The sequence below is a fragment of the Stereum hirsutum genome (genome assembly GCF_000264905.1).
Source record: "Stereum hirsutum FP-91666 SS1 unplaced genomic scaffold STEHIscaffold_3, whole genome shotgun sequence".
In the NCBI taxonomy this organism is placed as follows: Eukaryota; Fungi; Basidiomycota; class Agaricomycetes; order Russulales; family Stereaceae; genus Stereum; species Stereum hirsutum.
Genome location: NW_006763133.1, coordinates 1,735,665 through 1,763,263, shown reverse-complemented (window position 1 = coordinate 1,763,263; position 27,599 = coordinate 1,735,665). Strand labels below are relative to the sequence as shown.

At 52.1% G+C, this 27,599-nt stretch overlaps 10 protein-coding genes across 10 annotated transcripts; 3 read left to right on the top strand and 7 right to left on the bottom strand.

Moving 5' to 3' along the window:
* Nucleotides 1-1,041: 1,041 nt before the first annotated feature.
* On the bottom strand, nucleotides 1,042-1,513 carry STEHIDRAFT_52025 (uncharacterized protein; the record flags this gene model as incomplete). Its single annotated transcript, XM_007300453.1, has 2 exons — nucleotides 1,042-1,368; nucleotides 1,424-1,513. Coding segments are annotated over 2 exons (417 nt in total), but the record flags the coding sequence as incomplete, so codon positions are not given.
* Nucleotides 1,514-3,548: 2,035 nt separating this feature from the next.
* Nucleotides 3,549-3,782, bottom strand: STEHIDRAFT_51764 (uncharacterized protein; the record flags this gene model as incomplete). Its single annotated transcript, XM_007300431.1, has 1 exon — nucleotides 3,549-3,782. A coding segment is annotated over one exon (234 nt), but the record flags the coding sequence as incomplete, so codon positions are not given.
* Nucleotides 3,783-4,160: 378 nt separating this feature from the next.
* Nucleotides 4,161-5,334, bottom strand: STEHIDRAFT_52122 (PLC-like phosphodiesterase; the record flags this gene model as incomplete). Its single annotated transcript, XM_007300460.1, has 4 exons — nucleotides 4,161-4,569; nucleotides 4,632-5,120; nucleotides 5,189-5,234; nucleotides 5,295-5,334. The coding sequence occupies 4 exons, from the start codon at nucleotides 5,332-5,334 to the stop codon at nucleotides 4,161-4,163; spliced, it is 984 nt and encodes a 327-aa protein (XP_007300522.1).
* A 1,666-nt stretch (nucleotides 5,335-7,000) lies between these two features.
* On the bottom strand, nucleotides 7,001-8,377 carry STEHIDRAFT_119036 (pyruvate dehydrogenase X component). The gene is made up of 6 exons (XM_007300972.1): nucleotides 8,256-8,377; nucleotides 8,033-8,175; nucleotides 7,913-7,975; nucleotides 7,410-7,853; nucleotides 7,271-7,349; nucleotides 7,001-7,209 (listed from the first exon to the last, which is right to left on the bottom strand). The coding sequence occupies exons 1-6, from the start codon at nucleotides 8,317-8,319 to the stop codon at nucleotides 7,073-7,075; spliced, it is 930 nt and encodes a 309-aa protein (XP_007301034.1). The 5' UTR covers nucleotides 8,320-8,377; the 3' UTR covers nucleotides 7,001-7,072.
* A 459-nt stretch (nucleotides 8,378-8,836) lies between these two features.
* On the top strand, nucleotides 8,837-13,041 carry STEHIDRAFT_153796 (uncharacterized protein; the record flags this gene model as incomplete). Its single annotated transcript, XM_007300971.1, has 6 exons — nucleotides 8,837-8,916; nucleotides 8,976-9,738; nucleotides 9,802-10,028; nucleotides 10,081-10,135; nucleotides 10,195-10,614; nucleotides 10,669-13,041. 6 exons carry the CDS (start codon nucleotides 8,837-8,839, stop codon nucleotides 13,039-13,041), a joined length of 3,918 nt encoding a protein of 1,305 aa, XP_007301033.1.
* A 3,128-nt stretch (nucleotides 13,042-16,169) lies between these two features.
* On the top strand, nucleotides 16,170-17,410 carry STEHIDRAFT_153795 (uncharacterized protein; the record flags this gene model as incomplete). Its single annotated transcript, XM_007300970.1, has 5 exons — nucleotides 16,170-16,384; nucleotides 16,476-16,819; nucleotides 16,885-16,958; nucleotides 17,026-17,337; nucleotides 17,399-17,410. The coding sequence occupies 5 exons, from the start codon at nucleotides 16,170-16,172 to the stop codon at nucleotides 17,408-17,410; spliced, it is 957 nt and encodes a 318-aa protein (XP_007301032.1).
* A 768-nt stretch (nucleotides 17,411-18,178) lies between these two features.
* STEHIDRAFT_128829 (MIF4G-domain-containing protein) lies at nucleotides 18,179-20,073 on the bottom strand (the record flags this gene model as incomplete). Its single annotated transcript, XM_007300969.1, has 6 exons — nucleotides 18,179-18,192; nucleotides 18,226-18,715; nucleotides 18,769-18,917; nucleotides 18,971-19,105; nucleotides 19,157-19,553; nucleotides 19,606-20,073. The coding sequence occupies 6 exons, from the start codon at nucleotides 20,071-20,073 to the stop codon at nucleotides 18,179-18,181; spliced, it is 1,653 nt and encodes a 550-aa protein (XP_007301031.1).
* A 520-nt stretch (nucleotides 20,074-20,593) lies between these two features.
* STEHIDRAFT_119035 (glutathione-disulfide reductase) lies at nucleotides 20,594-22,924 on the bottom strand. Its single transcript, XM_007300968.1, has 8 exons — nucleotides 22,678-22,924; nucleotides 22,472-22,588; nucleotides 22,283-22,361; nucleotides 22,198-22,214; nucleotides 21,178-22,139; nucleotides 21,054-21,127; nucleotides 20,765-20,992; nucleotides 20,594-20,703 (listed from the first exon to the last, which is right to left on the bottom strand). The coding sequence occupies exons 2-8, from the start codon at nucleotides 22,553-22,555 to the stop codon at nucleotides 20,684-20,686; spliced, it is 1,464 nt and encodes a 487-aa protein (XP_007301030.1). The 5' UTR covers nucleotides 22,556-22,588; nucleotides 22,678-22,924; the 3' UTR covers nucleotides 20,594-20,683.
* A 407-nt stretch (nucleotides 22,925-23,331) lies between these two features.
* On the bottom strand, nucleotides 23,332-24,395 carry STEHIDRAFT_128827 (Isochorismatase hydrolase; the record flags this gene model as incomplete). The annotated part of the gene is made up of 5 exons (XM_007300967.1): nucleotides 23,332-23,381; nucleotides 23,456-23,555; nucleotides 23,612-23,733; nucleotides 23,806-24,159; nucleotides 24,224-24,395. 5 exons carry the CDS (start codon nucleotides 24,393-24,395, stop codon nucleotides 23,332-23,334), a joined length of 798 nt encoding a protein of 265 aa, XP_007301029.1.
* A 916-nt stretch (nucleotides 24,396-25,311) lies between these two features.
* On the top strand, nucleotides 25,312-27,458 carry STEHIDRAFT_166241 (uncharacterized protein). Its single transcript, XM_007300966.1, has 2 exons — nucleotides 25,312-25,731; nucleotides 26,152-27,458. The coding sequence occupies exons 1-2, from the start codon at nucleotides 25,468-25,470 to the stop codon at nucleotides 27,301-27,303; spliced, it is 1,416 nt and encodes a 471-aa protein (XP_007301028.1). The 5' UTR covers nucleotides 25,312-25,467; the 3' UTR covers nucleotides 27,304-27,458.
* The last annotated feature ends 141 nt before the right edge of the window (nucleotides 27,459-27,599 follow it).

The following is a 27,599-nucleotide window of genomic DNA, read 5'->3' as shown; positions in this document are numbered from 1 at the left end:
CCGTGAATGGCGAGTCCCAGAGTATGCTCGTGAGTGGATTGCCAGAGACGGCCAGAGAATAGCGACGTGCAGCTCGCTCGAGTAGCGGAAGGAGGCTGTTGCGATCACTGCTACGATAAAACAAGCCTAGTCGCGTCGACGACCTTTAGAAATAGAAACAGTAGAAGGGGAGAGGACTGAATGTACCCACCATAATGTGAAACGAAAGATTTGACCACGACCGAGGCAGCAGTAACATTACATCTGACACTCGCCTCCGCCGAAAGTAGATACACGACCGTCTGCATCTCTTGCTCTGTCGTATCTCCGGACACTCTCGCAATATCGCCCCTTTGCCGCTCGAACATGAGTGGCGCCAGTGCCGCCGCTGCCTGATCCAGCGAGTCGTCTTCGTGCGTCCTCTGTACAGCCGTGTGAAAGGCTTCGTACTCGCTATCGTCGACTGTGATCGGATCGAATGTGCTGAGGTACATCGACAACTCTGTAAGGTCAGGGCGGACGAATTCTCCGCTGGTCGTGGCGCCGCGAGATGTCATGTCCCTCGAAGGTGGTTCGACGTGGCCCAATGGAATAGCGGATGCGCGGGGCCTCCTTTTCCTGTAGATAGTCATCGAAGATACAAATATCGACATGACAAAGCCCATCGCTGTCCTATACAGTTGAGAGAACCATCGAATGACAATTCGGCCATAGGACTCAATCAACTGTGATAGAGTAGTCTGATATGGAGAGTCCGTGGGATACAGTCCTCCATGAACGAGCGTGTAACCAATATAAACAGCCACCAGAGCCACACAAACGCAAGAAATCGCGCCCGCAGCCAGAATGGGCGCAAGTGGCGCCGACACGGGCAGGGCAGTAGAGAGCATATTATCCAACAGTCCGACGATAAAGAGGAGCACGGGTAGAATCAGGAGTTGTGGCAATGTTTCAACAACAGGGCCAAGAATCCGGGTGGCCTGTTTCCAACGTGAGTGGAGGTCGCCGAGCTTTTTGTGGGCCTGTGTGTGGCGTGAGCGAGTCAATAAGGCGACATGGCCTCTACTTGTAACAGCGAGCGAGGCTACAGAAATCTATAGACAAGATAAAGATCAATTCATGAGCTGTTTCCCCCATATTGACCATGAAACGCACGCTGAAGATGAGCGAGATAGACCAGTAAACGTTCAGTCGGACTGCACCTCTGTCCGGGACGAACTGGACCGGTCGAGGAAGGTCGAGTTGGGAAGCAGGCGTGCCCGCGCCAAGGGCAACGACTACTTCGGTCAGGTTAGCCAAAAGTTCATTGGTGCGTTGCCCATCGTCTTCGGTCAGCCCGCTGAGGGACTGCACCAGAAAAGAAGTCACAATCGCTGAAAACAAAGCGACCTACCACGAGTGGTTAGCACCAAGCTGGCACTAATTGAGAGATAACTCGACCCACGAAGATGAGCAACGTGTCCAGGGTACCTCGCCAGCCATCGACCTTGGTTTCGATATTTTGATGATATGATTTGAGCAACGGGGACCACGCACTGGCGCTCGTTGCGGGAACCTCCGGGACAATATGTCTGGCAGATTCTATGCAAATAGAGAAGTACAGTGAATCGTTTGATTACTGTCATCTAACGATGAAGGATGATAGAGGAACTGCGCACTTACCTGCTACAGCTTGCCTGTCATTCATCTGCCGAAGGACATTCAGCGTCTCCTTGGAACCGCTGTTCAGCGAATCTACATGTGGCGTGCCCGACGATCAGCGTCAACAAATTTCCCCAAGAGTAAATATCTTACCGAGTAGCTTCTGCAGAAAGTCGTTCTGCGTCTGGATGGTACGAGCAATATCTACCAAACTGTAGAATCATTCGCATCAGAAGAGGTGGACGCATATAAATTTGACATTTATTGAACAGCTACGATGTTGGCGGTCTTGTCGGTGTCTGCTCCTGCGAATCCGAGATGACTTGAACGCTCTGCTCGCTTGTAGCCATTTCCGAGACCTCTGTTATGGTAGCGGTTGTACAATAGGATAGGCGGCAAAGCAGTCACACTTCATGACCCAAAGACGTATCGGATGCAGTTCACAGCCTTCGTGAGAGACCCAAAGAGACAGAAGAATTTCTTTCTCCAGCAAACAAAGTTCAAGGGGAGAGATCAAGATGTCATCAAAACAATTCGTGTGAAACGGGTCGGATGGTGGGGTCTGCCGTATAGCATAGGTGGTGTGAGCGAGATTAAACCCTTCAAGTGCACTGTGGTCCAAAAGTTTGTACAGGGCTTGATTTTATCCATGACCATTGATGAGGCTGTGGGTGGGCCTGAGAACATGAAAACTCCGAGAGAGGCAGGCTGAAAGAAAGCGAAGGCTGTGGCCGGAAGTGGATGGAGGTGGTCCCCGAGTGACCAAAGACGGAGTGCGAGCCATGAGGCGATGGAGTGCAAAGCCTTGCCCTGACGATTGCCTGACGAGGTTGGGCCACACAGCTTTGGGTTCCGGGGAAGACACCGCCGGAGCGATGTTCCGAGGCCGGACGGACTTTGCCGCTAAGCACCGGCATGTGATGGGAAGTTGAAACGCCAAATCAGGTGACGATAGTTCCGACGCGATAAGTCGCGTCCGGCGCTTCATACGATCAAGCTCAAGCTCGCGTTCAGTCGGGTGTAAATACAGGGAGAATAAGGACACAAAGGCCCAGGAAAATAGGTACATGTTGCACATTTACAAGAAGGTCCAAGATAAGGTATGTATGCCACGAGAATCCAAACAGACGAACCATGCGAAAGAGGCCAGCAAACGACCAACTCCCCGGACCAGCCCTGCCCTCTTCATGCCCCTCCGACGCCGCTACACCTCCCCTCAGCCTGTCAGGCTACCAGCAAGACCCCAAATCCGACATGACGACCAGCCTTCCTTCGGTATCACTCTGCGCCATCGCCTCCAACTCGCCCATAACGCGTTCATACCGCTCCCGCACAGCTATCTCGTTCAGCACCACATTCGTCGGCGGCTCCGGCACCACGATCACTTTCAGCCTCCCGAACAGCGCTTCCGACGCAGTGAGAGGCGTCGTCATCATGTCCCCTGCGGATGTGTGCGTCTGGCGGTGCGAGAAGATCGTCCGGCGGAGATACTCTGGAAGATTTCCACACCAGACGAGACCGGTAGCGTAGAGGACGTCCAACTCGGGTGCGATGGAAGGCAAGTCTTCGAGAAGCGACCACTCTTCGATACCCCAACGGTGGCATTTGGTAAGATGTATGTCCAGGCGCTTCAGAGACGGGAGCGGGCGCATAGGCGCAGGTAAAGTGGGCGCGGAACGGGTACCCTTCAGACGAAGTTCGACCAGATGTGGGAGTGCTGTGGGAACGAGTGTGTACGGGAAACATGGAATGGAGTCGGATTGCGAAAAGTCCATGTCGAGCGTGTATAGTGTATCGGCAACAGCGGTGAGGATGCGAAGAATGGCGTGTGCAATGATGAATGATTCTTGTTGGGAAGTGCAAGTGTCGACGCCGTACATCGACTGGCGTATCTTTCCGTCTCCGGATGTGAAGTGGGTGATTTGTGCGTTGGAGAGCACGAGAGAACGTACACGGCGGTGGGTGGGGTGTGCCATGTCGAGGACGTTTGCAAGGGATACGATTTGTTTGGTGTTTGTGGCAGAGATAGACTGGAGGCGGAATGGTAGGGAAAGGTTGTTCGTCCAGCGAGCAGCGAGGGCGAGCGAGCGTCCGGTGCTCCCGCCGTCGGTACAGGCAAAGGAGAAGATAGAAGACCAGAGCTCGACAGGGCATCGGTCCATGGCTGGGGGCGAGATAAAATAGGGTGTCGTGCAAAAGAGCGTGTGGGTGTTAAATAGGGAGCCGAAGGGGGAACGGACCTTTGAGCAACTCCAGCGGGTTGCTGTGCAGTCGCGCTCTTGTCGAAAGGCGTGAAAGAACGCGGTGGAGCGCCTCACCCGGCCCACTGCGTCACTTCATCGCAAATTCCCCGCTTACCGTCACGGTCACAGTTTCGGCCACAAACTCCTAACCCCATACGTGGGTTCCGTCCCCCGCCGTTCCTGCGCCCCAGTCCTGAATGTCTCCTGCCATAAGTACTTTCACCGACTCGGCTGTCCAGATTATAGCGTATCCGAGAGGGTAAATCGCATAGACGTACAGAGCCCGAAGAGTACCACCTAACACATTACCCAGCCCGTCTCGCCTCCACGCCCTCTGAAGTTACACTCGACCAACAGTGGGACAACGGCTCCGTCAAGAGGCTCCGAGTAAAAGTCCATGAATATCCAGCCTCTGATCCTCGGACCATCGTCAGCGCCTTTCTCGCTGTCCCGATCCTGAGAGCCATTGTCGAGCTTGTCCAGTAACCATCGGCCGACCCTTGCATTCACTCCCTCGAAACCAAACCCGACGCTGGGGAACCCTAATCCTTTGGCAACGATGGGTGGCGCCGCGAACGGAAATGACGCAGCCGACAAATAGGATATAGACAAGATGGGCATGGGAGGCTCCTCGACAGGTGGGAGCAGGATCCCCGTTGCAAGCTCTACCTTCTCCGGAATGGACAGGAACGACGGGATCGAGTACCTGTCTCATATTGATTCAAGGCTCTCTTGTCCGACCGAGTAAGGGAAAATTGTGCAACTCACCAGTCATGCGTCCTAACCAATGTGTTCTTGATATCGTACGTGAATCCTTCCTTCGCACTGTCCGGCCAAGTCGTAGGGTGAATTCCCAGACCTTCCAGCCCCCCATCCCACTCGGCACCGTCCCCACCGAACCGACTGAACATCACACATTTCCCACGAACTTCACCTAGCGTCGGGATCCGATTATCCAAGTACCACATTCCCATCCCACCAGCCGAAGCCTCTAATTCCTGTCTAACACTCTTCGAGAAGGCCTGCGGGTGCACGAAGGCGAAGTCTTCTTGCTTGATGGAGACGACCACACACTCCCGGGACGAGTGTGAAGATGTAAGGAAATCATGGAGTGTGCGAAGAATGGCCTGGAAGGATGTACGCTGTGGGTAGGCGCCGTGGTATGCGAGCAGGTGACCATCGTGGAGAGACAGGCGGATGTCGATGACGCGTATTCCGGACATGAGTTGGACTGGTAAGGGTGTAGAGGTATCCTGACTATGGGCTGAATGGGTGAGTTCGATGTCACCAGGGATTTCCTAATTTGTACACAATGAACAGCTCACCACTGCGATACTGGCCACCCATAGTGTGCACACGTATCGTGCGTACCTAGAAAATATCCATCATAAATGGTTGTATCTGGAAGTATGGGAGACAGATGTTACTGACCTGGGAGGCAGAGAGAAGAGAGTGGGAGGCTATCTGGCATATCTGACAGGAAGCAAGCAAGGTCGCGCTTGGGCAGGATCATAGCCATCTGCTTGCCTCTTGAGACCTACACAATCATTAAAGAGATCCATATGGTGTAAAGAAGAGTTGGCTGTACTCACTCGCCTGCAATATATGATCCAAGGACAGCCCTCGGTGGCTTTCGCCACATACCATGTTCGCCCCTCACCCTTACTCAGCTGCACAGAATACTGCCCGTCCACGATCCCCTGATCCAATCCACCTAAATCATGCCCCTTCTCCGACGAGGACGATGTATCTATTGGTGAAGAGCTCGAGTAAAGAACCAGAGTATGCTCGAACTTCGACAATTGATGACGCGTATTCGGTTGGAAAGTATTCTTGTCCGCGCTAGAAGTACCAGGATTATAGATTTCAGATATTATAGAGCTTTCCGTAAGATTGAGAACCGTAAGCTGCATGCTGCTGTGTCCGTGGTGGTCGTGGATGGAGTGCAATGAGGATGAGTCGAGGAGAGTTGGAGCGTTGAGGCAGCGGAGTGGTCAAGAATGGAGAGACGCCCGATAATCAGATCTCTGACGCGCATCAGACGGCAAGGCGCGGTCCGAGGAGTAACGTGCGCGATGTGACGACGCGACAGTGGCGTTACGCGACGCGTCGACGCGACTGGATGTCACACTACGGTGATCAGCGTGTCGCAAATTCTTTGTGTACAACGGCGTTCTCTAAAACACAACTACTGATGCAAGGTACTTTAGCATTCACTCAGAAGCGAAAGTTATAGCCTCGAACCGCATTTCTCTGTCAGTGACTGAGCCTTGATCTCAGACTTATTCACCGTCTGGCCGCGGTCTCGTAAGGGGAGCGCGACGGGGATGATGATGGTGACGCAGACACGAACTATGTTGCGGTGGCTCCCAAAAAACTGGAAGCTGCTTCCTCCACATCAGCCCCACTAGTTAAGAAACCGCACACTAAACTTGGAACGGGAGCGAAAGCTAAGGTCATGACAATGTATCGACCAAGAATTCGGAGATGCAATAAAAACAGCGTTGACATGGACGCCGAAGAAGTACGAAGTGCAGATTATGTGTATTCCGGTGGGTGTAATCAACTTTGCGAGGAGGTACAATCTGGACTGATGGTATTTGTGGTCATTTGTCATTAGATGAAGATGGACAAGGCGTTCCTTCTGTGGTAGTAATGCAAAGATTACTCCTACAGATGCGTGGCGTCATTATTCTAGCGAGATATCGTACGTTGTCGGACTCATTGAACCTGAAACACGCAGAGTATAATGGCCAGACGCCCATCGTCGCTGCAGAGCTCTCGGACGCTCAAGCAGGCGCTGTTTTGGGTGTCAGCAAGAGCAAGGTAAGCCCCATTTCTCCCAGTCTGACTCAAGAGAGTGCTGTAGTCCTCGTAAAGTGGCTGACAGTATTACCCTTGGCAGACTGGACGGAAATTGGTATGAACATATTGACCTTGCGATGATGTGCATCGTCTTCTATCCACCGCCCGGGTCAGCTAACGCCTGGCTTACCGTTTGACCTTGGGCGCTTTACCATCCGCCCATGTATCCACGTCTTGAGCCGCAGTGGTCGATCTTCAAACTTCTGTCCCGTTCAATTTATGATGTATATATTGACCTTGCGCCGCGAGCGTCTATGTTTGTCCAGACAATCATGTCTATTACCCGCAAGCCCGAGTATAGATAATCAATATATCCAAAGGTGAAAGAGAGCAAGCCGGTCTCTCTAGACCAAGCCATCTAGGAAGTCTGAGGAGGTGGCCTTGGGTTGAGGTGGTGGTATAGGTGCACGAGAGGGGCTCGACGGAGTAGATGGGAGGTAATCGGAGATGACGGAATCGAAGTCTGCAACCAACTTGGGAGCTGCGAGAATGGAGGATACCGTTGAAGCGAGTAAGGACATACACAATACAAGAACACTCACCGGCAGCTGCTTTTGCCTTAGCAGCAGACTGTGTCATGTTTCCGACGATCAGACGGCGAATAGCTGCGCCATCCAAAGGCTGCGATTCAAGCAAGGTAAGAGATGCGAAGCAGGTCCATAGGAGCACGCGAAAACATACCTTCTGCTCCTCAACCTTCTTAGGTGCTTGCTTGAGTTCAGGAAGCGTCTGGGTATTCTGCTTAAACGTGCCAGTAGGACCGGATGCCTTGCCAAGGTACGCGAGCACGTCCCCCTTGGTCAACATGCCCCGAACACCGGTGCCTTTGATCGCCTCAATGTCCGCTACATCATTCTCCTGAAGCAAACGAGCGACAGACGGGAACAATGGTCGAGAGTGTTGAATGTGCTTATGTGTCGAGGTCGAGGATCCTGGGGTAGGCGTTGTACGGGGCTCCGGGTCCTGCTTGGGTTGGGGAGTAGACGGCGGTGATGCAGCTTCCTGCTTGGGTGGTTGAGAAGCCTGCTTCGGTTCGGGTGCTTGAAGATTCGAGATGTCATCTCCTTCCTCCGCGAGTATTGCGATGACTTGACCGACAGGAATGTTCTTCGCGCCGTCTTGGACCTTTGAATGGATGAGGCGTCAGTATACGTACAGTTGTGGTTTCATATTGAGATACGTGCGATAATTTTGCCCAGAATACCATCATCTGGAGCTTCGACGTCAATGGTGGCCTTGTCGGTCTCCTGTAGACGACATGGGATCAATGATAAGTCATTCTTCGAGGCGCTGGACAAACACACGATTTCGAGCAGGACGTCTCCAGCAATAAATGAATCTCCCTCCTTCTTTTTCCAAGACGAGATGCCACCTTCGTTCATGGTGGGAGACATGGCCGGCATCTCAAGGTTGGTGATGGCCAAACGAGGAGCAGACGAGTGAAGACCTTCGTTCCAAAATACAGCAAAATAGGTATAATATCAGTACGAGGCCACAAGACTTGGGAAGTTCGTATTGGGAACCTACATCTGCTCTTCGAGACTCTCGACAGCCTCGCGACTGTTCTAATGGGGGAAGAGACGATTGACATGAGAGATGGAGAGAAGGAGGAGAGCACGAGTAGTAGCGGTGAGCGTCTTCGCCACTGCTGTCAGGTTTGGTCGGACGCCGGAGGATGCGGCCGCACCAGTGAACTTCGGCCGGGAACGGAAGTGCTGACGTCTCGGAGGCTGCCACGCGAGAAATAATATTGAATTGAGGATCCGCCATGCCGGCCGTCCTGCGGTCGCGATCGGCTCCGTGACCGTGTCCACTTTCTCGTAAAGCCTCCTGCTGTCTTTGTGCCTCCTCTTGCGCGCTTGCTTCACGTCTTCATCATTGTCTCTGACGACGGGCATCCTGTATGCATTGTACGCCCCATAACTTGTTAACCTTCTTGCCCCAACAAAGACTGATACAAAATCCAGGAGGTTCATTTCAGTTGTAGGTCCATGTTTACGCGCGTCAATACTCCCACAATAGGCTATCATCGTGACTCTTGCAATACCCACACCCCTATCTGCAGTCTCTGAACCCACTACTTGGGCTACGCATCAGTATTTCCCGCCATGGTCTTGCAAACAATCGGAAATCCTGTGATGGGGCGCATGCGTACTTACGGGCATAGGTTCTTTCGTCGGTTGGGAATGTACGCCAGTTCAGCTATCGTTCTTGACCTTTCGGCTGACAATTGTATCTGGCCTGAAGCCACTGCGCCACACATCAAATACGGCTGCTCCTCATCTCAGCCATTGTCATCACGTCCCTGTTATATCCTGCACTCGCCATATACTCTTCATCACAACCACGATTCCTCGCCCAATTCTCCTCCCAAATTCTTGACCCGTTTTTGTCTCCCGAAGCTCTATCCACATACTATGCCCAACGCGACATACGAGACGTCTGGACGGGCCAGGACAACATCTACGTTCGTGAAGACTCTGTGGCCCGTGCTCGCTGCGGCATGGAGCAGACCATACGCGTAGAACACGTCCTTATCCACGGCCATGGCACGACAGATGAAACGGGAGCGCTTAACCATCAGACCCTCCTATCTACTCTTGCTCTAGAACAACGCATATCCAAAGAGCTCGCCTCTCAACGAATCCCCTGTCTACTTCGCCCAGACGGCCAATGTCTTGTCATCAGTCCTTTACAGTTCTGGCAACACAACGAGAAGAAGGTGTTAGCGGACTTTGACATCCTCGACACCCTCGGCCTTTCCAAGAACGTCTCTATTGCTGGATTGTCGGTATCTCCCCACATGGTGACCGCAGGACGAGAAATACGCGAATATCCGGCGAACAAGCTTGATTTTGCTATGTTCTTGGTTCTGACCTATTTCTTCCCCGAGACAAACTGCCTTGACCACTCAGGCCACGACCGTTGGGGACGCTTACTACGAGACGTAGCAAAGGATCACGGCGAGCCGATCATTGAAAAGTCAGGGCCGAAGCTGATCGCACTCGAGGTAGGCTCCCTTCGTCTGAATGACCCAGGCCTTAATATCCTAATAATCCTTTAATTTGAGCAGTACAAGACTCGTTTGTCATCGTTTCCTCGGCTGACGGTGCTCTCGGGCTTTTTATACACCGCGTACTTTGTCTTTTTCATCTTGTTCAGTTTGTCCATGCGCCTGGGCCTACCGGTTCATAGTGGTCCTGGACTGGTATTTACGGGTCTTGTGGAACTCGGAGCGAGTACCGTAACGAGTCTCAGTGTCTGTGCTTTGGCTGGTTTCCGGATAACGATGGTTCCTTGGTAAGCACGTCACTTCCCTGAACCCTCCAGTCAATCTAAGTATGTCCTATAGGGAGATATTCCCCCTCGTCATCATATTCGTGGGGACGGAAAATATGTTTAGGCTCGTCAGTCAGATGGACTATCTTCGTGTCGGTCGGGCGAATGTTGATGCATCTATCTATAGGTCGAGGCCGTTGTGGCGACACCGGTCACCTTACCCGTCAAAGAGCGTGTGGCCGAGGGTCTTAGCCGAGCGGGAACCTCAAACACACTCAAGGTCTTGACTTACAACATCATCCTCGGCGTCATCGCCTTTTTCTCCCAGGGAACCATCCGTCAGTTCTGCGCCTTCGCCGTCGTCGTTTTGGTGGCACACTGGTTCCTGGTCCATACATTGTTTGTCACCGTCGTGTCCATTGACCTGCAGCGATTAGAGCTCGAGGAGCTTCTACAGCAGAATACCAGTATAAGCACTGGGTTGAAGACAGATCCTCCTCCGAAGCAACCCAAAACGCGACACGAATCGAGATGGGACCGCTTGACATCTTCTCTTTGGATGTCACTGGTACATGGTCGTGCGACGAAGAATGTCAGCTTGGTGATGGTATGGTACAATCTCTGGAGATTCCGAATTTTCGCTAACTTTCTTGCACCTCAGCTGCTCGCTACAACGGGCATACTTTATTTCGCGACATATCCTGCAGGTCAGCCTGCAGAGGATCTACGGACGCCATTAACCCGTAATGCAATCAGCATGCGCAATAAAAGCGCGATCAGCGCGCTCGAGCAGAGACAAACACCGAGTTGGCAGGTTTGGCATACCCTCAACCAGGCCGACGACCCCCTCCTTCACCTACGGATCGAATCACCCTCGATAATTATGCTCTTCCCTCCCGACATGACTTCAGCGCCACCGAACCAATCTCGACCGTCTTTCACCTACCGCTCTCAATTCCAACAATCTCGCATCATCCGTACCTTGGTTTGGTTACTCCGAATAGTGGTTCTGCCCATCACGCTCACGGTGTTATTATTATACACCCTTTTGCTCTACCTGCTGAAAGACACCGACCGTCTTGAGGCTCAACGACATCGTGCGGAGCCGAGCGCTCAACAGAAAGCAGCGGACAGCTCACTCGATGATTTAATTTCCTTCGCCACTCTTCCTAGGGCGATGTCCTCAGACGTCGAGCTACTCGCCGGAAGCAGGGACGGTCGCCTCATTGCGTCAGTCGGTCTGGAGAATGAAGTCGTCCTGTGGTCGAAGGACTGCCCAACTCACACCACCATCGACGCCTCCGACGTTCTCCTCAAGAGTGCCAGCACCTCATCCGCCGAATCGGCCATTACCGCTCTCGCGGTGAACGATTTTGGAACGTTCTGCGCAGTGGGAACCGGTGCCGGCGTTATAGCTCTATGGGCGCTGGACTCCGGTACTGTTAGACGCACACTTCCGCATCTCGTACTGCAGAATACGTCTTCCTCCATTGTCGATCTGCATTTCCTCAACACGATGCCTTCTGGAGTTATCACGCCGGGACGTATGGGCTCTCTACTCCCGCCAGAGACGCCCGCCACCATCGTGGCCTCATACGCAAATGGGATTGTGGTGAGATGGGATACCAGCGCACCGTCGAGTCCTCAGATTATCAGCCCCTCGTGGTCTGGCGGCTTGGTCTCGACAATAGCGCTCATGCCGCTCTCAAGTACGGATCGTTTATTGGCCGCGTTCGCGATGGAGGATGGAGCACTTGAATTGGCCGAAATCACCATGGGCGATCCATTACTACCTACAAACTGCCGCCTAAAACCAGGGAATCCCTCCGACCCGGTTGTTCAAGTGTTCGCCAGCTGCATCGACATTTGTGGCGGACGACAGGTTATTCTGGCTGCCGCCACCCAGGCCGGGGTTGTCACACTTTGGGACGCGACTACATGCGAGTGCATTGCCATGCTCGACGATATCTTTGGCCAGATCAACCACATTCGATTGTGTCCGATTTACCAGAAGACGTGCCCACACTGTGGCGAACTACCTGTGGACAGCTTCTCCCTTTCACTCTCGGTCGGCCATACCGTGCTCTTCTATCGCATCTACACAGCCACGGACGCGAGAAAATGCTCGTGCACGCACAATCAACCTCCATTGCAAAATTCGTCGTGGAGTGCCAGTCTTGGCAGACGGTCACGGACGGCGAGTTTCGCGTCCGCGAAGGGGACGCCCTCAAGATCGAGACACTCTTCCCTCTCAGACGGGAAAGCGAACGGAGGGCTTGCATATCCGATATCAGGACACGGCATACTTTCACGGCGAGCGCCGGACAAGGATATACTCAAGAGGGGTCTGGATACGCTTCCTATCACTTTGGACGTGGAGGAGCATGAGCTGCCAGTGCTGGGGCCGATGGATATGCCGTCGCCGGGCGGTGGTATGCTGCTATCGGGCGGAAGCGGTGGTGGTCCTTGTCCTTCGTCGGCACACTGGAGGAATATGGTGGTTGTGAGGGTGGCGACTCGGACATTCGAGAGAGGGCGTTGGGATGTAGTCGATGATCGGATACTGGGTGTGCGGCGAAGATCAAGATCGTCTAGGGAAAATAATACTGGTGGTACGGGGAAGATGAATTTCCGGCAGGACTATGCGAGTGGACTCAGTGCGAGTGCATTGGAGCGGTGGGAGGTGTGGACGTTCGATCCCTCAACCTCGAAGTTTAGCGCTTCCCTGCTAGCCGGGCTACAAAGCTCACTGGGACGGGATCGGCGGGAGATAGGGCTGAGCCGACGTTCGCCGCCCTCGACGGTGTCCAGCCGACGCTCATCTGTCTCCTCAGATCGGTTCGGTTGGAGTGGAGTCGCAACAGTGGCCATTCCTCGACTGCCGTTTACGAGGGTGAGTGCCTTCGCCGGAGGTTACATGTATTGTCTTGCTGGGTTCGGGAACACGGTGGGTGTGCTAGGCGTGGCGCCGTCGAAGCATCTCGACCGTAATCTTTCGGCCAGGTTGACGAGCAGGTTGAGGGAGCTTTCTTGATTGCTGTGCTCTTCCTCCTTCTTTCTCTTCACCCTCTTCACTTCACACCAATTCCGAATCTTCCTCAATTTACTTTTATCTGTTTACACGTGTGACGCTATGATTCTGCTCTTACCTTCTGGATTTCCCCCCTGGGACTGATTTCTACTGGGACCACAGTTTTCTTCTGTCTTCGTTCGGTCTCGCGCTAGTTCCACATTGACATTTGCCTATCTTTCACCTTCGCTTGTGTGCTATAATTATTTGGTTTCACTCGGAGTAGAGCATGTTTGAGCGATTATGGCCTTTCACTTCTTTTCTGACGTCCGTACGAATTCCATCCTAACTCGATTGCGTAGAGTCCGAAGTGTATCGATACTTGTAACAAGTACTTGATGAGCATATGCTGTGTAAATACGCTGTTTAGGGCATGGAGGTGATACAAGTATCAGTGGATGACTTCCCGTGGCCGTCTGGGACGCTGCGTAGACCAAATACTCAGCCCAAACGACGCTGCCGAGGTTCGGCTGATGGCAAACCGTTCTATCGGGTCGACGTGACCTCGTCCTAGATGCAACGCCTGGAAAGGGGTGGGGACCCCCCTACACAACCCAAAATCGCGTCGCAGACCAAATATTTTGGACTCCGAACGCTTTTCGCGTGCACACACCTCTGCCGCATTCACTTCCCGCTTGATCCGAGCGCGCTGCGACGAGGTGAAGCGTCGTCACAACCCCGCGCGACGGTTTACGACTTTTCCCAAGCCCTAAAGCTATCGTATTTCGTTCTCCGCTCTGGCTTTAGGCTTCCGTCCAAATGCGACGGGAAGTCATCCAGTACCATTCTTAGACGGGGTACGATCAGCTAGGATATGTGTGACAGAATCTTATAGGTGAGTGGCGGGAACTAAATGACTTTGGGATGACCAAGTTGATGGGACAAGTTGCGTCAACCCGCGAAGCACCTTGATTCCGGCGGCGAGGGAACCGGGACCTGGCTCGACCACCCTCTGGTCGCGCTGCAACAAGTTGTTGTGCTCCTGACGCCCATTTGACGCTCGCCTTCGACTCCTCGGTGGCTCTCGGACTATTGGCTGTGTCAACCTGAACACTGTCGGCGACTTCGTTACTGCCACTTACTGCGATTAGTATGGCTACTGCATTCCAAAATGATTTTTAAACGCCGCAAGGAGTCGCAGTCTCCGCAGCTCCAACCCTTCTTAGAGGGTTCGGTTGGCCAGGACAGCATGGTTATGACGCTTTAATGTCAGTCACACAGCTGTTATGGAGTTTATTGATTCAAAGGTGAGCGTTTTCTTGAACGCATTTCGAGGTAATGCTATAGCCAAGACTCCTCGAGAACAAGTAGATGTAGACCTGTCTGCGTATATGCATTTATTGTGTCTAGATGCTCAATGACCAGACTTTCGTGTTTCACGATGAAGCATGGCTTGCGCAGATTCGGTGCTTCGTTTTCTCAGACTGGGAGCGTCGTCATTGCATCTTACTTTTCAAGAGGTTTTAGCATCTGCCCATGCTTTGGGCTCTCATACCTCCGTCAGTACTTCGCGACGCGAGACAGTCATAGTCTGCCTTGCTGCCCGATACAGCATCGTCGCTCAACAAGTACTCATATCGTATTGCAAAGCTCAGAATCCAGCTCAACGAGGGCATCAGCTAGCCCTCTCAGTCTGTCACTGCGCTTCCGAGTCTCAAACTCATGCCGAATGACGGCCTCGGACTCATCCTTTCTCTCCTCTTCGGGTGAGCGCACAAAAGAAGACAACACTATGACAAGCTTTTCACGGTCTTCAAATACGACTTCATTGTACACTCTCTGTTCGTCGTGGTTCTCGAGGATTCATGGCATGAGCAAATCATGCTTAAACTTGAGTTCGGGCGGTGACGAAGCTTGCCTTGATGCTGAAGTTGATCTGTATCTGCTTATCCTACGGTATCTTGCGGTCCTAATTGCTCCTCATCTGTGGTGATTGTTTTCGCAAGCTTTATAGATGCTCACTGAAGTTATGCGAGTCCCAGACAAATGTACTATGCCCGGCTTTTCGACACTCGGGGTTGCCCTAAACAGCATGCCCGAATACCGTCAGGCTATCAGCTACCTCATGGACCAGCCGTGAACCTGAAGGGCTCGCAAAAGAGAGTCAATGTCACGCAGCGTGCTATCTTTTTGTCTGAGAAGATATGTTCTCTAGTTTACCAGGATCAAGCCGGCTGTACTTATACCACGACCTTAACCGGTGAAGGCAAGTAAAACAAGGCATTTGTAACGGCCATGCAAAATTATCTGTAGGACGATGATCTCATGTTCGATTCTTAGTTTGTGCGCAACAAGCAGGCCTTCTTTTCCGACATTCGAGGCCTTTTTCTTGTACATGCCACAGTTGCTGCAGGTGCCACTTCAAACACCGTTGAACGAAGTGGGCTTGCGGCCGCTGTTCTGTCATGAGACCGTTGTTCATAATTGAGCGGTGCCCATCCATTTCTTCAATTGAAAAAACTTTGATTTGAAGCGATCCTCTTTTCACTGTGTCCGTAGAGAGCGCACGTCGTAACCAGAAAGACCACGTCAAGAAACCGTCAAATCTGTAGCGCGTCCTTGCAACTGTATCCCGTGATCGTTGTGAATGATCACGTCGCCTAGGCGCGTACTCAAAAAAGACAACGCGTCATCTGTCCTGACCAATGCACGCGCGAACGGAACGGCGTTAGAATTGGTGCCGGTCACAGCACTCAAAGCGACTATCAGCAATCCGTCAGCAAACTCAAAGATGCATTCCCGCTGGGAGGTGGGTGGTCAGTCATCCATGCCCTAACATAGTTCATGAAGATGATATCAATACAACCCCGTCCTCCTCGCCGTGAGAGCCTTCGCCTTTCTTGCGCATTTTTGACCCCTACACCTGATTTCTCTAGTTTCCGAACTTGAGCACCTCGTAAGTGCCCGCACTTCATATAGTATTCAACATTCAACAGATCTACATTATATTTTACTGACTTTGGAACGACATTCTTCTGCTTTGCGGCTTAGTAACACACTCAATACGACCCGTGAGGATGATATCCTCTTTGACCCATAACCACATATCCAGCGACGATCACGCCTCATCGTCTGTGGAACCGCGACCTACTATGTCAATCGCCCAGCATCTGCCTGCAGAACTCATCTACAACATTATGGGCACCTTGTTAGGCTCTTACTTCTCCGACCTCATCCTTCGGCCACACCTGGAAGACGACTGGGATGCGTTACTTGTACTTCTGCATGTATCACAGAAGATTCGAGCTTGCACGATCAATATGTTGTTTCATGCAGGAGGCAATACCTTTGTCGACCCAGAAACTAGGTGAGAGAGCTCTCACTTCTTTCTGTGTTCTATCCTATCACAGTCTATCACCTTGCTCTGTCTGACACTCCACTTTCTCTTTCCCTGACAGAATCGTCAAAAACTTCCTGCCGACAATCCGCATTTTCCGCCGTCTATCTCGCCTAGCTCGAGATCTTCCCGAACAATACTTCACCCCTGATATCCGCAACATGCTTTGCCAACAAGCGAACAACCCCTGTACCCTCGTTTGGGCCCGCTTCCTCGTCAACATCGCTCTCGAGACCCGACAATTGAAGGAGACGCAGGACGACCGACGGCTGAAACACGTGTTCTGTAGGACTGAGTTGAGGGAGATGATACAGCATTATTACGAGGTCCCGAGGTGTGTAAGGCCGGCGATATTGGGGAGGGTTTTGTACTACGCAGTTCTGCGCAGTGCGGTATGGATGAAGAGTAAGCTTTTTGAGTAGTCGCCTTCTGCGTTGACACGATTTACTAATCCTCTGCGTTCGTCATAGTCATGGTTTTACACAGGCGGACGAATTGTATCGTCCAGTTAGGTATCATCATGGCTGCCAAACTTCCTTGGGAGGTCAGTCCCATGTATACCTACTTCGATTTCCTCAGTTTATAGACTAAAACCTACTCTTACTCTCCAGGAGGCCGCTCAGTTCCTTCCTGTCGAAAATCTTCAAAAACTCTCCGACATCACAGAATACTCGAACCTCTTCCACCAACTCCTCGCGACCACCTTCCAGATCCATCCAGACCAAGTACCCCCATTGACACTCCAAGAGATTGCAGTAGCGGGCGTCCCCGACGCGCTTTCTATGGTTCGTATGCTCGAGCACCGTGGTGATTCGGAGATAGACGGCGTTTGTCAGTTGTGTAGGAGATTCTTGGCCGCGCATCTTACAGAGAAGGAGAAGGAGCTATGCGGCGAGATGGGTCTTGTGGATAGTAGGATTAGTGTTAGCTAGCTAAAAACACAGACTTATTGTCTATGCTCATTTGTCATTGATTTTACGGTAGTGGTTTGCTTAGGAACATATCGCTGGATGGAGCACACAAGTATCCCCGACCGACATATTGATCAGCGGTGGAAACAGGGTCATTGTATCAACGAAGCAACAAAACAGAGTACACAGGATCCAACTAACTGACATAGCACCAGCGCCGTCACGAGCGTTTCGTAGCAAGCTGGGAGGTTCATTCACAACGCTGGCCATTCTCCTCGACTCACCTCCTCGAGTACCTCTCCCTCGAATCATCCCTCCTGCGCTCATACCCCCTATCCCTGTCCCGCCCAGAACTCCTTCCACTGTCTTTCGGCGCAGGTGGTGGCGAATCCTCCCTCCTGGCGTACCTACTGCTCCTAGGTGGAGGGGATCTCGACCTTGAGCTCTCGTCAGAATATCTCCTCCGCGGTGGCGACCTCCTCGAACGATCCTTCTCATCCCTCTCATCCCTGGCCTTGGCCTTACCCGAGCCCCTACCGCTGTCGTCCTCATCACGGTACCTTGATCGAGGCGGCGGCGTAGGCGAACGACTGACATCACGTCCGCGACCACGATTGCTGCGAGCGCGGTCACGATCCCTGTCTCGTGAATCCTCCCGGCGACGGGGCGGAGGCGTGGGTGAACGACGACGGCGTGGACGAGAATCCTCAGATGCATCGGAGTCGGAGTCAGAATCGGTATCAGAGTCAGAGGAATCTGAATCCGAGTCGCTATCGGAAGAAGAGGACTCGGCCTCGAGCATTGCACGACGTTGCTCCATAATGAGACGAGGTGCATTCTACACGAAGGGTATCTAAGTCAGCCAGACTTGCAGCCGACGGATGGTAGGACAAGGAGGACATACCTTCAGGTACTCTCTCATCTCCTCTGTAACGGCACCCATCCCAATACTGGTGAAATAATTGATGGCGAACCTCGTGTTCTTCGGGTTGTCCAGCGGGAACATATTCGAACAGAGCACCTTCACCTCCGGATCCGCAAATCTCTCCTTCAACGCCGGCAGGCCCATGCTCTCCTGCACCTCCTGCATCATGATCTTTATAAAGATACGACTACTACTCGTGGTGTCATCCTCATTGATCTTGACACATTGGAATACGGCCCATGAGACGGCATCGGTCGCAATGAGATGACCAAAGAAGCGGGCGATGTTGCGCAAGCGGTTCGTTTCGTATCGATGGATAGTCGTATAGTAGTTCGCGAAGGCTGCCTCGAAGGCTTCGTTCCAAACACGGTTGATCTTGCAGAAGCGTTCACCAATGAGGCCATAGAAAGTCGAGTAAGATCGTTCTTGAGAGCAACATTCGATGATCATGTTCACGAGCTCAATCTGAAAAGGGCTATCAGCCTCTCGTCGACAAATGAAGTGAAAGATCGACATACCTCCTCGCCTTCCTTGAGCTGGATTTTGAGAAGCTTGTGGACCGCTTCCTCATAGTTGAGCGCGTTCATGATGGTAAGGTAAATGATGCGGCGGAGATTGACCAGGTTCGTCTGGGTCTGATCTTCAATCCCCTCCTTGCTCTCCACAGCTATAACACAGTCAGACACGGACAGATACTTAGATATCGAATGACAAACGTACCCTCCTCATCTTCGTCACTATCATCTGTTTCCTCAGAACCGGACTCTTCGTCTGAGTCTTCACCGAGAATCTCTGCTTTGATAGCCTTGTACTTCTCTTCATTCTCCAGATAATTCGGGTCGAACTTGAAGATATCTACACAGAAAATCAATATTAATCCACAACTCCATCCAAAGAAGGACTCACTCAGTCCTTCTTGAACCTGAAGTTCTTCTTCTAGCGTGATCTGATGCGTGATTTGCTCGTCCTCTTCTACGAGATCCAGACCCTCCGGAAGAATAGGGTTGTCCTTGTACTTGTCCTTCCGAACCTGCATGAGAACTTCGATCATGTACTGCACACGATGGCTGATGTTGCCCTCGTTGAGCACGGCTCGGAATCGCTCAAAAACAGTGGCGTTAGCTTTCGGGGAGTTCTCGGCGAGGTAAGCGCCGACTTCACGAGTGAAGCCCACAGCGATTTCGATGGAGTCGTCGGTGGGTCTTTCGAGAAGGAGGACAAGAATTTGAAGAGCGATAATCTCGTGCGCAACGGCTTGATTGACAAGATGGGCAATGAACGTGGTGGTGGAGTGACAAACGGTCTACGGAACCTGTCAGCACTCGATCTTCAGAGAAACAGGAGAGAAAACGCACCTTGTCATTCCGCTTGAACGCCCTCCTGAACTGACTGATCAATCTGGTCAACAACAACTCCCCAACTTGAGGCAGTTTGGTGTTGAGGACCGCCACCAATGCCGCGAACACCGGCGTGAAGGGCAAACTCGCCGCCTGCGCCTTCATCACACTCCTCGCAAAGAGACCCCGCCCTCTGACAAGATTCTCCTGGAACAGCTCTGGCACAACATGCTTGATATTTCCGACGTTGACCCTGTTGACGATACCGGTAATGGACTTGCGAAGAGCGTCCCAAGAAAGGCGTTGGTATTCCTGACTCGAACGGTCTGAAGAGGCGGCCTCGCGCATAGCACGGAGACGAGCTGGTGGCATGTAGACACCTCCAGAACGAGTACCTAGGAGCTTCGCAAACTCTGCTTTGGCGTCGAGCTGTTTTTCTTGGTCCTTCTCCTGGGGGGTCTTCTTGTCGGACTTCTCGAGTTCCATGGCAGCCATTCGAGCAGCGAGTTGGCGTTGTCGCTCAGCGCGACGAACTGGGTCAACATCGTCGACTCTTGGAAGATCAATGGGACCGGCGCGTGAAGGAGAACGAGATCTGAGACGAGTAGGGGGAGGGGCATCCTCGTTGAGGGGAGACCGGGATCGAGACCTGACAAGTCACCATAAGTACTAAAACAGGGAGGCAAAGACGATCAATACGCACCTCTTCCGTTTGTTGAGGCCATCTGGCGGGGGTGTCATGGCTGCTGCAGACATTTTGGTGGCCTCGTCGTCGTCAACAGCGAGGAGGTGGGGTAGAGAGGTGGACGAGGATGGACGTCGGGAACGTTGAACGCGATGATGCGGACTGAAGGCGGTCTCGCCACTCGGCATGCTTCTTATGGTCAAAGATTCTCACGAGTGTCAGTGGCACTTGTTGGCCACAATCTTTCTACAAGTCTTGCTCATCGCCGAATCACACAGAAAACCATGGCGAATCCTCCTCTTAGAGGGAGCCATGTATGTGACTGAAAAATGGTATACATCGATTTCTATTGCGTTACATTGACATATGAGCCTCTCCCCAAATCTAGCCTTTCAGAACTTTCGCTTCTGTTTACCTGAGGGTAACGAGCTCTATAATACGAATATTTCATTAGTGAAAGACATGAATAGAGGAATAGCATAGAATACGTACCCTCAGCACTGGTCGGGTGAATGGCCACAGTGTCATCAAAGTCTTGCTTCGTTGCGCCCATCTTGACTGCCACGGCGAAGCCTTGTAAGAGCTCATCGGAGCCTAAACCAATGACATGCACGCCAACGACCTTCTCCTCTTCGCCGACAACGATGAGTTTGAACATCGAGGGCTCCTTGTGCTCTTGCGGGAGCATGGAGAAGTAGAGGGCGCGGAACGAGGATTTGTCTGTGAACGTGATTGTTAGCACCATAACACATCTTAGAGACATAAGAGCAGGGGCACATACAGATCTTGACAGCGTCACCGTACTTCTCCCTGGCCTCGGGCTCCGTGAGGCCAACAGTACCGATCGGCGGATGCCTGTTGAAACTCAGCAAGTCGAAAACAACAGAGAACATAATCCGACGTACGAAAACACAACAGTGGGAATGTCTGCATAACTGAGCTTGTCGTTCTTGAACTTCTCCGGACCGAACAACCTATTGCTCAACCTCCTCCCGGCAGCGATGGCCACGGGCGTTAACAACGCCTTGCCCTGCACATCTCCAATAGCCCAAACACTCTTCACGTTCGACTGTTGCCATTCGTCCACGACAACATCGCCCTTCTTGTCCAGCTCGATTCCCAATTCCTCCAGACCGAGATCCTCCGTGTTCGCATGCCTTCCGATGGCCCAAATGAGACAGTCGGCCTTAATGGCGTCTCCCTTATCGGTGTGGATAGTCAACTCGCCACCGCGCTCGCCCTCAACGCGTACGACGTTGGTCGTCTTGTGAACATTGACGCCGGTGCGTTCCATCCATGGAGTGAGGACCTCGTTGAGAGAAGGGTCGAACGTACGGAGGACCTGCTCTTTACGAATGAGGAGGTGAACTTCGGAGCCCAGGGTGTGCAGAACGCCAGCGAGTTCTACAGCAATATATCCAGCACCGACGACCACGGCCCTCTTTGGCTGATCCTCCAGTTCGAAGAACCCGTCCGAGTTGATACCCAAGCTTGCACCGGGGATGTCCTCGTCCTTGGGGATGGTGGGCCTTCCACCCGTCGCCACAACAATATGATCCGCGTGAATCGTGTACGACTCACCGTCCGCACGCCCGGCTTGCTCTTTGAGAGGGGGTTTGGAGTAGGGTGCCAAGCCTGGGGTGATGAGGACAGAGTTGGGCGATGTGAGTTTGGCGTGGCCGATGTGGTAAGCTACGCCTTCCTTGCTGACGTTGGACTCGTAGATACCGTTGAGGAATTTGATGTAGTTATCGCGTTGTGGCTTGAAGGTCTTCCAGGTGAACTCGGGAGCGGGAACGTTCTTGAAATTGTACCCAAGGGCTGCGTGGCGCATCTTCTCAGCAATATCAGCTGCGTGCCACATTATCTAGAGGATGTACATTGGTGAGGATGCGAGCCCGCGAAGAAACCTTCGGAAGGCAAACCTTCTTTGGCACACATCCTGCAGAAGAAGGGAACCGCACGTTGCATGTTAGTGGTAGCGTGCATGGCATGAGAGAACTAACACACCAACGTTGACGCAAGTCCCGCCGAGCTTTCCATCCTGCTCGATCAAAGCGACCTTCTTTCCATACGATGCAGCGCGGCGCTATATTGCAGCAAACAAGCGCACCGTGAATATTGGCCGCAGAATATACAACAATCCATCGAAACCTCGTTCAGCGCTTGGTTCTAATAACGACAAGTAAGCAAACGTACCGATCCAGCAGTCCCGCCACTCCCGCCACCAATGAAGATAACGTCGTACTTCTCGCCAGGGGTTGGTTTCTCGATGGGTGCCATATTTACAGTCGAGGAGGCGAATGCTCGAGAGATCTGTGCAAGATGAAGTAGGAGCAAGAGCAGAACTCGCGTCAGAACCGCTGAAGATAACTCCAGGATAGGAAGTGGGAATGCCTGCTCACCTGTGCAAGTCTATTAACAGCCGGTGTACTAGAAAGTCTGGGGGTCTGCGTTGCTTGAAGAAGGCGGGATAGCGGTGGTATGGGGAAGCGAGCCAGTGTTTTATACGAATGGGTGTCTTCCTCACTTCGAGCAGTGGGAAGATCACTTTATCGTGCTTAGATAGAGTACTTTTGCGTCACGGTGACGAAGAAAGGATGGGTGCTGAGCGAATCTGCTTTGAAAGCGGGAGTCGTGACTTGACTTTGATCACACTTCCGCCTCGCTCGGGCTTGCTGAGAAAGTTGTTTGAATCGCGTACAGTTGCCTCCGGTCGCACAGTCCGCCTTCCCCGTTGGCGCCACCGGATGTCGGGCCACAATCCAGATAGTACTCAAGCCTACAGCACAATACTCAGAGCTGCGGGCATTTTATTGGAGGTTTTGCTTCTCAACGAGATGCCCACACTCCCCGAGCTCACTATAAAAAATGTAGCTCGAGAGATCAAGGAATTGTGATACAAGGACTATTATCACCGGCTACTTCATACATTTGCGCTCAATCCTTCCAGCTGTCGCCATGCGGATGGTACTTTATTACCATAGGTTCAGATGCCTCTGCCCACTCAGTTCTTCTAGACTCAAGAGTCTCGCGCCCTTTTGCACGCGTCGCAACTGTCAAGTCAAAGCCGATAGTAGGGCGGAAGAGTTCGCCACCCATCCCAACCCTAAATAATCACGTAGTCAGACGATAAAGTCACCGCATCGAACTCTGATGGAGGCAAAAGACTAAGTATCTCACCTCCGGCATTGAAGACAACCATTTCCGTGGCGTAGCTTGGGCTGGTAGTAGCGGATAGATCTGTCATGAAGATCGTGTCGTATCCCTTATAGGCGGAGTCCTACAGAACCGTCAGCGAAGGACGATGTTATGAGTCACGAGGGAGACGATACTCACCAGCAGAGTCCCATAGACGCACTGGTCCGTATTCACGCCACCAAAGAACAAAGTGGTGATTCCCTGGTCCTGAAGGAACTGCTCCATCGCCGTCCTGTCCCCCCACATACCACTCAGGCGATCTAGATGGGAATAACGCAAAAAAGATATAGATGAGGTGAGATGCGAAAAATCATGGTACGAGACAGACGCACTCTTGTTGAAGTAGAAATCCGTCCCATTCGCAATGCCCGCCGTCTGCACATCGTACAACTCTCCCCACGCCTGTGCGTTCCAACTCCCTCTCATCAACTTTCTCCCCATATCCACCTCCGTCCCATTATCGTTGATGAATCCCATCTCTGTCCCGAATGTCGATTCTGAATCGCCATCACCGAAGGTAAAGAGGAAACTAGGCGCGATGGTGTGGAGGTCGAGGTCCGTTAAACCCCATTGGACCCAGAGGATCTTCATGTTATTGGCGCGGAAAGCGTTGATGGTGGAGATCGTGGCGGGAACGATGTCACGGCCACCGGAGGAAGAGGAAAGGTTGGGGTGAATAAAGAAGTCTATTGAATCAGATTTCAGGGACGGTATCCACGGAGTGGAAGGATGATGTCGCGGGGAGCGTACTCTGCATGTCGACAATCACCAAGGCGCTCGCATTCGGAGTGATTGTGATGGTGTCTGAATTTCCACTCGAGGTCTTGATGGAGACTCCGTCTCCTGCACCTCGCGTCAGGTCTACGCTAGAGGTATCACCTTCCCAAAAATTATAGACGTTTCCGAACGTCCCGTTCGGCATTGTAGGGCCAACAGCCAAAGCACAAGTTGCAAGCAAAGCAACCCATAGTGTGGTAGATAGAGTCCACATCTGGAATGAATGATCTGGTGTAGAGGAGGAAAGGAGAAGCAAAGAAGAGCAGCGATACTGCTAGGCCTAGGAGACTCTGCATGAAGTACGCTCCTGATGTAGACTTTTTATAGATGTCGAGAAGCAAGAGGTCAGCAGCAGATATGACAGCATCGACAGTGTTATCAGTGGGAGCGTGAGGCCTCGCTATGGTCAGGATGGTACGTGAATGGATGGTCGACCATGTCGATGCGTAACGAGTATATCCAAGACAAATCCGAGATAAGCAGAACCATAAAGAGTTGATTCTAAAACAAAGAGCAATCGCAGCCGTCGCAAGAAGGCTCCTGAAAAGATTTCTCCGAAGAAGATATGTATATGTTCATCGACCGACATCAGGGTCCATGTACAAAGACCTTTGTACGATTTCAGATGGGGGTACAAGGGAAATTGTGCGACCAAGAACCAAACAGCTAAGATAGAAGCTAACAAGATGCATATGGACGCATGACCCTCTGCAGCGTTCGAGCGGCAGCCCGAAAGGATCAATAATCCTCAAAGCAGTCCTTGTAGGAACGATAGAGTTATCGGCCGTCCAGAATGTAGGTTCGTGACGAGGTCAATCAGAGAGTGGGACAAGAACGTTGAGACCCGACTGACATGGGAGGGACTCGGAGGAACAGGTGCCACACAGCGAGTTGTTGACTTTAGATATAGCCCCGGGATTTCCCGGACCGACTCGATGAGAAGTGCCACAGCGCACTTTCGGAAGTCCGTGTCCGTGCCGGTCCGATGAGCGATACGCATCCAAGTTGCTTCAGACGCCGATGATGTCGTGCGAGCCAGTCGTGAGACGCTCACTCGCCTTGCAATGTACCGTATTTGCCCTATGGCAGCCCTCTCTCAGTTCTCTACAACCAACTTCTGCCTCGCTTTGGTATCCAACCATAACTTGGACCGGTGCTGAGCTTGCTTTGCAGGGCTACATTTTGAATTCTTCACGACTGTCAACAACTGCTGAATCATGAGTTACATGATAGCACCAGCACACCCAGTCGACCCACCAGTCTTCCTTCAACCTAGGCCACTCGCTCTATATCCAGGAAGCTTTGTTCTTCTTCCTCTACTTCCAAAGCGACCGGCACTGAAGCCACTTCCTGCGGAGCTATGGTCGAAGGTGTTCACGTTCGTGTTCATGGGAGAGCAGGGTCGGAAGGTGGATGCAACGGAACGGAGGAGGGTAATGAGATCGAATTGGAAGATCATGTTTGTGTGCAAGCGTTGGATGGTACGTCCGCTTTCAAAGTCTGGGTATAGCCAACCAGATCCGGAAACCCACCAAAGCACCCTGTACACGCCGTGTGGCAACCGCAATACTGCATGGTACCCGAATGTTCTGAGGAAGGACATCTTTTTCGTTTGGAAAAAGTCTGGCTTGATATCACCATGTATTTGACCTTTTTCTTGGGTGGTTCATGGTGTATGTGAGCTACCTTACCTTGCAATGCACACTAGCCTTTCGTGCAGCCATGGGTGTTTGTTGCCATACGCAAGGTAATCTCGTAGATACCCTTAGAACATTCAGCACGTCAAAGAGTCTCAACGTCCAACATCCTGAGGGTCCCGTTCTGATGAACCCATAATTTGTCTCCGTAATGCAAGCATAAAGCTAAATTTGAGCTAAATATTTATGTTTGTTTGACTTTAGGACATTGCACTCCCACTGCTTTACGCGCATGTCTTCGTCTTCAGTCGCTCATCGCTACAAAAATTGGTATCTCACCTCTACAATTCCGACCAGAAATGGGACTCCATACGGCGCATCCCGTACTCGACCCCAGGCCGATGGGTACAGTCTCTCGACGTATCAGAACTTACCACCGTCGACGCCTCGGATGGGTTTCGAATCGATTCTCTCCTCACAGTCTTGTTTCCGCTCTTGCCCTCCCTGACGCATCTGATCCTCAACCCAGGAACTATGCTCAGTCATCGTGCATTGAATGCTCTACGACTTAAAGACGGAGTCGAGAAGTTGAAGACGTTGAAGGGATTAACGTTTCCGCCGGGCGAGCGTCGCGCTCTCTCCCCACATGCTCATGGCCCGGTCTTCGAGCTGTTACAGTGCTGCGAACGGTTAGAAGACCTAGAGCTTATATCGACCTACGATGAATCACATAACGCAGGGACTCTCGACGACTACCTGGGATCAGCAGAGGCTATTCCCCCACTCCGCTTCCCAAATCTTCATAGCCTGTCTTTGATCTCCATCCCCTTCAGCGCCATTCTTCAAATATTTCTGAATAGCCCATGCGCCTCGCTCCGTTCACTTCTTCTTACACCATCCACGTCCCCATCGAGCATTGTGCCTCTCCTGACTAATCTCGGTTCCACTCTGACCTCACTCCATCTTTCCACACCTCTACATCATCTCACCCCCGCTCCTGTACCCGTCCAAACAAACGTCCCAACTCCTATCCTCACACATCTTCCAACCCAAATAACCCCCCTCCTCACACTAACGCCCTCCCTCCAACATCTCTTCCTCGACTTCCCCCTCCCCACCTTCCTCCTCCCACTCCTCCCTCCCGGGTCCTCACACCGCAACCTCAAGATCCTGACTATACCGCGGCCTAATACGGGATTGCTCACGGAGGTGGAGACGATGAGTGGGTTGAGGGGTGGGGATGGATTGAGTGGATTAAAGGTTGTGAGGATGAGGAGCGTGAGGTGGTTGAGGAAGGGGGTGGGAGGTCAGGCGTTGGAGGCGGGGTACCAGGGGGAGATGAAGAGGTGGAGGATTCGGTTGGGGAGGAGGGGAGTGGGGGTTGTGGATATGGACTGGAAGGGACCTGATGTGTAAATTCAAGGTAGAGGGCGAAGGGATCTTGGCTGAGTGTAAGAAATTTCATGTGGAATCCGATTATTTCTCTTCGTGGTGTTGTTGTTGTACGACTTATGTATTTCTTTTGCTCTTCCTTTTCAATCTGTTTTCTTATCACTTTTTCGTTGACACGGATGTACCACCTGCTTACCCATTTTCATGGCTGCTTGTACTAATCACCGCTCATGCCATTCCTACATCCGTCTGTGAAGGAAAGTGAGCCGGCTAACCGGTTTGACTGCTCGCCGGCTGATGATTCATATTCTTGAGCGCCA